General features: G+C 26.1%; 1 protein-coding gene across 1 annotated transcript in view; it reads left to right on the top strand.

Moving 5' to 3' along the window:
• Positions 1-11,807, top strand: part of LOC145837752 (complement receptor type 1-like) — a 39,244-nt gene that overhangs the window by 5,509 nt on the left and 21,928 nt on the right. Inside the window, exons 7-19 of the mRNA XM_082945192.1 lie at positions 422-572; positions 830-1,006; positions 1,067-1,302; positions 1,670-1,823; positions 1,987-2,163; positions 5,449-5,625; positions 5,967-6,214; positions 6,531-6,690; positions 7,407-7,583; positions 7,771-8,385; positions 9,790-9,966; positions 10,722-10,960; positions 11,338-11,491. Of these exons, the coding sequence (XP_082801318.1) occupies positions 422-572; positions 830-1,006; positions 1,067-1,302; positions 1,670-1,823; positions 1,987-2,163; positions 5,449-5,625; positions 5,967-6,214; positions 6,531-6,690; positions 7,407-7,583; positions 7,771-8,385; positions 9,790-9,966; positions 10,722-10,960; positions 11,338-11,491 (2,842 nt within the window). The remainder of the gene's footprint in view (positions 1-421; positions 573-829; positions 1,007-1,066; positions 1,303-1,669; positions 1,824-1,986; positions 2,164-5,448; positions 5,626-5,966; positions 6,215-6,530; positions 6,691-7,406; positions 7,584-7,770; positions 8,386-9,789; positions 9,967-10,721; positions 10,961-11,337; positions 11,492-11,807) is intronic.

The raw sequence follows: 11,807 nt of genomic DNA, 5'->3' as shown, positions 1-11,807 counted from the left end.
TTACTTATTGATGGCGTTACATCTCAGCTTTTCTAAACAAAGCCGAAATAAATGAAAGCCATATATTGTTATTAGTAATAATTCTAAGCTTTCCCATTTTTAGAGTTGTATTTTTGAGCTCTTCTTAGTTAGAAAAAAAATGATTTTTAGAGTCTTAACTAAAAAATATAAGTTTAAGGGTTTCTTTACACTCACCATAGTAGCAGTCTAAATATTCTTTTTAATACAATTATAACAGTGTTTTACTAACCAATTGTGTTTTATAGCCTAAATGTTTTGTTTAATCTACTTGTTTATGTGATGAAGTTTTAGAGTATGTTACGTATCGCTTATGTTTATATTTAAATAGATCATTCGAAAATATGCAATAAGCTTAACTTTTATAATGATAATATTGCTTTATAACATTTCACGAATTTAGGAGAATGGGAAATTGGAATGCACAAATTCGAATAAGATTACCTCTATATGCAAATTAAATTGCAAAGAAGGCTACGAAGTTGTTAAAGGTTCAAAAGAAGTCAAATGCCAAGATTTTCAAACATGGAGTTCGGAGCTAGGAAAGTGTCAAAGTTATTTTAATTTCGTATTATATTTAATACCTTTCATTAGTTACACAAAAAAGTAAGTTTTGTTTTAAATCTGTACATCGATTACCGATAAAACTTACACTAAAAATTAGTAACTTAAAAACAATTTTAAAAGTTTTTCATTTAGTTTTAACATAGTTATATAAACATAATGTTTTTTACTCATAAACTATAAGTAAACTAAACATCTTGAACTTTTTATATAACTTTTGAATGTTATTTGTAATAAACTTTAAAAGAGATCCAGTGTAACCAGCTTCAAGTACCTCCTAACGGAAACATGTCCTGTACAGACAGAACAAACTTTAATTCAGTTTGTTCTTTCACTTGCAACATTGGCTACGAACTTGAAGGTGCAGAAAAGTCTATTTGCCAATCTAACGGCCTATTTGCTTCAAACAGCCCAACATGTACAAGTTAGTGAGTTTTTTAAACGCCTCCAAAAGTAACAGTACAAATACGTAGACTATTTGTAGAAATTGAGTGCTCTCCCGGAAGTTTGACATTGGAACATGGAGTTGCTGTTTGTGACGATAGAAACTTTTTAGAATCAAGTTGTACATACAAATGCAATATAGGATACGACATGATGAACTCTGATAAAAAGGTGGACAGTAACTTTTTTTTGTCAGTCTGTCGAGAAACTAAAAATTGGGAGCCATTGAAGCCTGTATGCAAAAGAAAAACTTGCAGCTCAGTTCCTGTTTCGAATGTAAGAATTATATGGATTAAGTAATTACAGCATAAAACCTTATAACATTTTCACTCATATAATCTAACAATTTTTTAGACAATGTATTTTTTTGTTTAAAAATCAACATGAAATTAGAAAAGCACTAATAAATTAAAAATTTAGAAAAAAAGTTCTTAAGTTCTGTTAAACATTTATTAACTGATTGTCATTCTGTTCAATGTATATAGTCACAGATTTTTTTATTAATAACATAAACAAAAAAACATAAATTTATCGCAAAAAATTTACCTAAACAAAATGTATTGAAATTTGAAAATAATATGTAACATAATTTAATAGCCTGATCAAGTTTAAAACAAAAGTTTCAAAAAAACTACTAAAAAAGGCAGATTCTAATGGTCATTTAGAATGTTCAGATGATGTATATTATCAATCAGTCTGTAAACTGGCATGTGAAACCGGCTATGAAGTAGTTGGAGACGCTTTTGTTACATGTGGTAATGATGGTCAATGGACTTCAGACATAGGATATTGTAAAAGTTGCTGTTTATTTTCTTTGTACGAAAATTTGAACGTGTTAACTTAAAGCAAACATTCAAATGAATAAAAAAATATCTGTTCAGTTCACTTATACTTTTATGAGTTGTTTTACTTGAAAACAAAAAATGCCATAGTCATTAAAAAAATTATTTAAAATTAAAGGAATTAGTTGTGCGTTTGAAAACGATTTCAAAAATGGATTTGCTGAATGTAGCGACTTTCATTTATTTGAATCGGTTTGTGAATTCGAATGCGATGATCAATTTTATTTGGTTGGTGGAAACAGAATTGTTTGCATGGAAGATGGTACCTGGTCGTCAAGTTTACCAGTTTGTGAAAGTAAGATATTTTCTTTGAAAAAAGCTTAAACATATTTTTTTTTACAATCTCATTAAGATATTTCTTAGTAGAGTTATAGTTTATTAAGCACTGTTTAGCATAAATTTTATTAGAATAAATCATTAATCTTTATAAAAAGTGTTATGGTCATGTGTAACAACTTGAAAAATAAAATACTTTAAAAACACCTTTATCATTTAAAATAAAACAGCTAGCAACTGTACTAATGATAAACGTTCGAATTTTGTATTTAGACATGTATACTTTTTCGTCGTTATATACCTTGTTATTTATCAACTTTTCTAAAAAATCAAATTCAATTTTAACAAAGTAAGTATTTAGATTCTTACTTAATTTGATATTTTAATCAGTTTTAATCTAAGAAATAAACAATTAATTATAGGCTAACAACATTTTAAAGTTATTTTAAGGTAAGTTGGTTTATAATAAGTCGTTAATTTTTGTTAATATACTACTATAATGCCCATGCATTCCTGGTTTTGCTTAACATGTCAGTTTACCTGCAATTTTGAGATCCGTTGTAGTAAAGAAATTTAGTTAAACAGTTTAAGCTGTCTGTATGGGGAACGGGTCATACAAAGCTTAGCTGCATACTCTTTTTTTATTAGCAAGAACATTTTGAGAAATACTAAAAACATATTAAACAGTTTATGACATCACACCAAATTAGTCTCTAGCTTAATAAAATTATTTATTGTAAGAAAACTAATTTTATCGTTTCAGCAAAGCTTATGTTATTTAACAAACATTCACGACCAGCTCAAAAAATAAAAAAATTAAGCAACTGCTTACGTTACTTAAATATACTTTTAAGCAAAAACTTTAGGTACGTGACAACTAAGTATCTTTTCACTTACTTACAAAAATTATATTGGGTTAAATAAAATCAAAAGGCTTTAAAATTTTAAAACAACTGTAATAATATAACTTAAACCTAGTATATATACTTTTTTTTTAATATTATGAACAAGAAAATTCTAATTATTGGTTTTCTTCCTTTTTCTAAATATACGTGAACATTAATCTTAACCGCACGACCATCAACAATAATTCACGCAACAGTCTGCGCTCTGGTTAGTACTTATTAGGTACAGAAGGTCTGCAATTGGAATTAGAAAAGACATTTGAAATTTTATTTAACAATTAGTGATCAGAAAGACAATATTTTGATGAACTTGAGACTTTAACTATTTTTTAAAATTCCTTCTAAATTGAATGGATGCAAGTTGGCACGCGGTCACTTAAAGGGTTTTTGCATAAATAAAATCTTGACTGTTATAATAAAAATTAATTATTACGATTGCATGAATTTTTAATTTATAATTTTACGTGGTTTAAAAGTGTTTTTCATAGAATATCTTATAAAAAGTTGTATATTATTTGCAGGCTTTTTGGTCCTTAGTACGACAACCCTTCCAACTTTTAAATAACAAACTTCGAGGCTATAAATGTGTACACCAATAAAAGTCTTTGATATATTAGATTTCATTAAAGTTAACATATAGTGCTTCTTTTATACCGTTTATTTTAAATAAGCTTTTTTTGTGTTTTATGAACTGTTTTAGTTGATGTATATCCTATCTAACTTTTTGAAACGTTTTCGTTTTATTAATAAAAACACCTCATTTTTCATTTAAAAAACATACAAAATTTGCTAAAATACTAAAATAGCTAAAGTATGAATTAAATTTACTTCTTTTTAAGTTAAAAACAACACTAATAACTAAATAAAATAAAAGCATAAAGGATATAAAAATTAGAGAGGTACTGCTCAAAGTCTGATAGCTTTTGTTTTATTGAAAATATTTATTATTTTTATGTAATCTTTATTTACACTAAAACTTTAACAAATAAACATTTATTTCTAGTTCATCTTGACATATGTGTCTAACAGACATAGTCATTATGAACAGTAGATGTAAGTAAAAACTAAGCTTAATTAAAAAGGCCATTTTAATAAAAAATTACAAAATAATAAGTTGCACACTGTTAGAAGACAAAGAATTAAAAAAAAAAAAAAAATCATAGACTTTACTCTACCAGGTTGATGAACAAGCTAATAAACTATTAACTCTCTATGAAAACATTGAAAAATTAGCAATCATTTTAATAATAATGCAGAAAAGAAATGCGATCCAATAAACATAGAAAATGGTGAAGTGATTTGTTCTGACCCAAAATTTACTGTCTCAACAACTTGCTTTGTTCAATGTAACTTAGGATATGAAACTGTAAAAAATAATATTGAGTGTCTTGAGAATGGAAGATGGAATTTAACTGAAATAAATACATGTAAAAGAAGTCGATGCTCTATAAACGACGGATCGTTAATAAAAGTATGTATTTACTGATAATATTAAAACTATGCAAAACCCTACTAAGTTTAGTATTACTTAAAGTATAAAAATGCAAAAAAAATGTAGTCTTAAAAAAAGAATATAACAGTACCTATTGTTAGCTTAAACTAGCTTTTTTCATATTTTCATTAACTAAAAAACTAGGCTACTTTCAGTTTGGCTTAGAAAGTTTAATAATTAAGGTCTTTACTAAAGTGATTCAAATATTAAATATTTTTTGTAGTACGTATTGATTTTTTACTGCAAATAACCACATGGAAAGCTTTTTATAAAAATACAAACAATTTAGTACAAGGTTTATAATAAAAACAATTAAAGCTTAAACCAGGTGTCTGCAGCGTTTTACATTAAATGCTAACTATCATAAAAAATTTACTCGCGAATCGCTTACTTAAAAAAAAGTTTTCGGCGGACCGAAGTTGTTTTAAACTCTTCTAGTAAACAAAATGTACTATTTCAAAACAAAAATGTGATAAAGTTTACAGAAAAAAAAATCACTACTAATATTTTATTTTTAATTAAAAGCCTAATATAAGCTTTTACCACATTTTTTTCAATTGTTTTAAGCTGTAAATTACTTCATTGGTTCCAAACTTTTGCTTTGCGGGCTGCAGTTTGCCGACCCCAGACTTAAACATTTTTATTAAGCAAGAATTTTTGTATGAAAATATAAAACAGGCTCAGCAATATGGTCAACTAGATTGTTCGGATAAATTTTTATCTATGGGGAGCTCGTGTATTCTAAAATGTCCACCAGGATACGAGGTATTTGGTAACAGCGAAACAAAATGTTGGTCAATGGGAGACTGGAGTCCAAAAATTGGACATTGCGAAAGTTTTTACTTATTAACTAGGTTTATTTATAGAAAATATATTTTTTTACCTAAAATTATATTAAACATAACAGGGTTAGAATGCGAGGCAATTAATTCAATAAAAAATGGTGTTCTTACCTGCACAGAAGAAAACTTTTCAGGTTCTAATTGCAATATTACTTGCAAAAAAGGGTACAAGATTGTTGGGTCAAGTACAATTAAATGCTTGAGTGACAGTAAATGGAGTCACAATGCTCCTACATGTGAAAGTAAATTTGATTAAATCAGTTCAAGCACGTTTTTGTTTTAAGTAATTGAATTTGTATGCAAACACTTAAAGCTTTAAAAACCATCTAACTTTTTTTTTTCTTATCTTTTAAGCTTTACAATACTTTATGAACTTTAATAAACATATATAAAGTATTTTTTAAATTTGTGCAGGACAGAGTCAATTATTTTAACTATTTTATAAGCTTTAGGGGTACTCATAAACTATTTATAAGTAAAACAACACATCCGTTTCTAAATAAACTATCTTCTTATTATTTAGCTAAAAAGTTATATGTGAATTGATTGTATATTACCCAAAACTATATACCATACTAAACAGATCACACATGTAAACCCCTGTCGAAAAATCTGTTATTTGGATCAGTTACTTGTAGTGGAGACAACAGTGTTGGTTCTTCTTGCGTTTTTGTGTGCGACAAAGGATACAAAATAATGATCGAAGAAAAGAGTCTAGATGCTTTATCAGAAGAGCTCGCTTATACTCTATATTGCCTGGAAAATCTAGAATGGAGTAGCAGTGAACCAGTTTGCGTCGTTCAAGAATGTACACCACTTCAATATGATCAAGTAAATTGATTTATTTTTAATTTTTAAATTGATTTTTTTTAAATATAAATATACGTATATTCCTGTTAAAGTAAAACATTAATACGAATATTGTTTACATCATCAACATAAGTACTACATATTTTTAAATAAAGTAAATATATTTCAAAAAGCTTAATAGAACTGAAAAACTTCGTTAATATATTAACTTACACATGATTGTACAGTTAATACTTTTCGAATTTATAATTTAACTCTAAAGCTCTAAATAAATAATAATAATAACTGTATTCAATTATTAGCTACACGATAAAAACATTTAAATATTATAAAACAGAATGTTGTTATGAACGGAAATTTAAGCTGTACAAATTCGAACAAAGTAAACTCTACTTGCAAAATAACATGTAACCAGGGCTATCAAATAATAACAGGCCAAAGCGAAGTTAAATGTACTCATTTACAAACATGGAGTTCTGAACTCGGAGTTTGTAAGAGTAAGAAAACTCTAAATTTAAATAACCCATTAACTAAAACCTTTCTGAGGAAATGTTTTTTTATTTAATTTTTTATATGAACTTTATCAAATCGAAATAAAAATTGTATGATTAATGTAAGACTAAATAAAAAAGAAACATTATATTTTTAAATAGTTACGTACATTCAAAAATAAATGAACCTATAAAGCGCAAAAAAACATTCAGTACATACAACAATTTTTATTCTTAGTTCAAATATTATACGTTTATTTGTGTAATCTGCACAGTTAATGTACATCATTTCTATTGTTTTTAAAAACTTTTTATTCAAACTTTTAGATTAATACATCTGTTATTGGAAAACTGATTTATTTCATTTAAAAACCATAATTTAACTACTTTATTTTTAGATATATTTTTTTAATGACCTATATACATTTAATTAATTTAAACAAAAGTTATTTACAATAAAACCTCTTACTGTTTACCTTTTATGATCTTCATGTTCCTATAATCTTAAAACAATATTTTTTAAAATATTGACCTTTAAACACTTTTAAAGTATTTGTACGACTAAACTGCAACTTTTTATAAATTGTAAACCGATAAAATATAGTTTCCTCAAAATAAGATCAGAGTTAGTTAAATATCAGTAAGTATTTGTAAAAAAAATATTTACAACTTTAAAAAAAAAAGTTTAACATCTAAAACTTAAAAAGTTATTATAAATTAAGAATCAACTTGTGAAGATATAATCGAGCCAGAAAATTCCTTACTGATGTGCAATGACGGTTATAACTATAATTCTATCTGCAAATATGTTTGTTTTGAAGGTTATACCAGAGTAGGGAGCGAAACAACAGTTTGCCAAGCAAATGGAAAGTTCACCCACGACAGCACACTTTGTAAAAGTGAAATATTTTAGTTTGCAAATAAAAAAATCAATAGTAACAATACTGATCAAACAACTTATTTCGAAAACTGTTATGTAACTTAATTGATAACTTCAGACTTCGAATTTAATACAAATCAATAATTTAAAACTAGCTTACCTACTAATGTTTTAAACTGTGTTGTTCTTAAAAAATGTTTTTCAAGAAACTGGAGAGCTGACTGAAAACGAAAACAGCTTTGCTATAAGCATGGATGCTAAAATTGAAAGTTCTATAAAAGATGAAGAAAACATAGACCATCAACTTGAAATAAATGGAAATGTGACTGACGCAGAAGTTTACATGTACAAGTGTTTAGACAAAGAAAAAGAAAGTTACAAAAACGGTTCTCATATGATCACCGTTTTCTTTACTTCTTGTGCTGATATCAAAGATATTTTGGCAATAACTCATTCACCAATAGATATGACCACAACAACTACTATGCAAACCACTACGATTAAAGTAGTAAAAGAGAACAGTAAACTTAAATCATTTGTTGACAGCTTGACGGACTTATTTATTAACAAGTTTTATGACGACCCAACACATCTTCGTGACGCTATCGATAGAGAATATATTAGAGAATTAGTCTTAGAGTATTTAATTAGTATGAGTAGGGAAGAAAAAACTTCAAATGAGAGTTTCATAGATGAAGAGTCTGAGCTACAGGAGGAAACTTTGTTGCAGACGAAAACTGGTGCAACAACTAATAAACTGCAACAAGACGATAGTGACTTTTTTAACGATGATAGAGAAACTTATAGACTAAAACAAACAAGTAGTTCTGTGAATTTAGAACAAAATAATTTTAAAAAGCTTAACAGAACAGAAACGAATTATAATATTGTGATAACCTCAAAAAATATATCACCTGTTGAGCTCGGAATTGGATATAACTCACAACATAAATTAAAAGGTCAGATATAATTTTATCATCTAAAAATCGTATGTTATGAAAATTTTTATTTGTTAAATATTTACAATAGTTAGAACAAATTTTGTTTGTTACTTTTAGCTTTTTATTTAAAATCAAATGGTAACTTATTTAATACTGTTATGTGTTTGAGTTTATATACTACTTTTGCGTCTTTTAAGTATCAAATCTAAAATAATTTGTTAGCTTATAAACTAGCGACATCCAAATTTTAAGGATATATTCTAAACTCAAGTTTATAGCAATAGAGAACTTTAATTTATGACCTTACAATATAGAATTTAAATTCAATTCTTTTATTAGAAACTATACTAAGCATATTTTTATAAGATAGGTAGAAAAAATAAAAAATACTTATTAAAGTTTCTTTTTGTAAACATTATATACACACGAGCTTTTGAAACTTAAGTTATAAATAAGTTTATATTTATGTTTTATTAAGGAATACTAACATGAAGAGCTTTAATTTCTTTCACGAAAACTTAAAAGTTGTCTTCATATATATATGTATATATATATATATATATATACATAAAGGTTTATTTCAAGATGTAAAAATTGAAAAACTCGAGTTTCGTGCCTATGCACTCATCAACTTCAAAACAAGTTCAACATAAAGCACAAAACAAAACACACAAATGAAAGTTAAAAACTAAGCATAAACAGATTAAGACGTTATTTTGAAACTAACAAAAATCATGCAAAACGACTTGTGCAAAATTAATTTACCAATTGACTATAAACTGGCAAAAATTCATAAAACTTCAGTGAGTAACTATATATTTGGATAAATAATTGAAAGAGATAAAAATTAAATTAAGATAAAAAGTAAAATAAAAATTGAAATTTAAATTACTGTAAGATAAAATTAAAACTTGTTAAGTTTTAAAAGCGATTTTTTTGTATGTCTACAAGTTTTTCAAGTTTTACATCTTGATATATACCTTTTTATTAAAAAAGCCCTTAAGGTGGGCTCCGTGGGAATGATTTAATTTATTAAGTTAATTAACTTGTTTCTCTATATATATATATAGTATGAAGACAACTTTTAAGTTTTCGTGAAAAGAATTAAGGCTAATATATACATATTTATATTTATATTTAGATTAAATTATAAAAAATTGATTTGGACGACCGTTTCGTAAATGAGATATAACGTCCCGCTATCGACCAGACTTTTTAAAAAGCTATTAATATACACGTATTTATATTTTTTCATTTATAAAGTTATTAAAATATACTTTAAAGGAGCTGAGTGCAGTCGAATAAAAGGCATAAATAACGGTGCATACAAGTGTGTTTTAACTTCAGAAAGCATAATTAAGTGTCAGTTTATTTGTGACGACGGGTATTTATTAGTTGGGAGCCAGCAAGTAAGATGTGTCAATAACGAATATTGGTATCCTGAATTTCCTGTATGTAAAAGTAAGAAGTTTTAAGATGAAACTGTTTTACGATGAATAAACATTAATTGCTTTGAAATTAAAACCAATAGAACTTATATAGATTTTTTTCTAATTGCCGTTAACTACAAATTATAGAAAAATTAAAAACAAACTCCATATAAACTTAAGTGAGTATTTATTCAATTAGAAGTATTTAAGTTATTATAATCTTTTTTATAAATTTTTAAAATATTTTGTACCTAATTGAGATAAAATGTTTTATGTTTTGTTTTATTCAGCAATTTTATCAATCAAATAAAGTAGAACAATATTTTCATATCGTGGTAAAAACTTCTACAGCTATCAGTTTTTATGAAAGTATCGCAAACTCAAAGAAAATTTTTTAACGTAAAAAAAACCACAGGTTTAGCAGATTAATAAGAATTTCTATTGTTGAAATATTTTGTAAATAGATTAATTTTAGTTTGATCTATAAAAACCGCTAGATCATGATTTTATTTTGAATTTTTATCTTAGTCAATAACGTTTTTCTTATATACTTTGAACACTAAAGTTGTATAAGATGTTTTTAAACTTACCTACAATTAAGTTATATAAACACTATTTTATAACATAAATTTTTGAAATTATATATTTCTACGTACTAAAATATTTAATATACATTTTTAATTACTTTAAAAAACAGAACTTTAAGTTCTGAAGTAAGATTACCTATATATCTATTAATTAAACACAATAGAGCTTTCTAAAAACATTAGATATTATTCAAAACAGAAAATACATGTAGCAATCTTCAAGGAAACTTGAAAAACGGTAATGTAGAATGCAGTAATGGGAACCAGATTAATTCGGAATGTTCCTGTACTTGCAACGATGGCTTTTATTTTAAGTCTACTATGTCAAATAACTTTAAAAGTATAGCTACCACATGTAATCAAAACGGGGTATGGTCAAGGAGTGTACCTGATTGTATTGAAATTAAATGTGGGTTTAGGGAGAAAAATATTGAACAGGTGGAAATTAAACTTCTTTGATTATTATTTTAGTATCATTAAAATTGTTTTTTTTAAATTAAATATAAAATTAATTAGTAAACTTTAAAATCGTTTATAGAAATACGTCGTAGGTAAGTTCAACTAGTATTTAATAACTTATCTATAGAAGATTTATTACTTAGTTTTAAAAAGTTTTACTCATTGGTAAGTAGCAAGTTTTATTTTATGAAATTTTAAACACAAAGACTACCAGGTCTTTATACATACATAAGTTTTTCTTGTTGTTTATAGAACTTATCAAAACTTAAATGGTTAAATGTATGCAAAAAATAACAGTTTTAAATATATCAGGAAAAATAAAGTTGCTTATTATTTTATTTAACTTTTTTACTCAGGCCGTTTTAAAACGTTATGCTGTCTGTTCTAACCTGGATTTCTACAAAAGTAAATGCATTCTTTCTTGTGACTCTGGGTTTGAAATTGTTGGAAACACATTTACGGAATGTTTAGATACTGGAAGATGGAGTCAGACCATAGGAACTTGTGAAAGTTTGTTCAATATTTAAGTAACATAATATAAATGAACTTTATTCATTACTATCAGTAGTAGAACTTTTTGTGAATTCTATTTACTAACTCGTTTTGTAAAATTGTGTTTGTAAAAATTAATTTAAATTACAATTTTTTTTATGATATTTGTATAATTGATCTCATATTAAAAACTAGCTTTCTAACAGCATCATTAACTGCATACCTTCAATAAAATGGATAGTATGACTAAGTTGTTGTTTTATGAATATCTATACTAAAAATTTTTACCAGAGTGTAGAAAAACTATCTTTATACAAATATCAGACTGAATGTG

Source organism: Thalia democratica, chromosome 1, assembly GCF_965202585.1.
Source record: "Thalia democratica chromosome 1, ktThaDemo2.hap1.1, whole genome shotgun sequence".
NCBI classification, from domain to species: domain Eukaryota; kingdom Metazoa; phylum Chordata; class Thaliacea; order Salpida; family Salpidae; genus Thalia; species Thalia democratica.
This window is presented reverse-complemented; position numbering and strand designations above follow the sequence as displayed.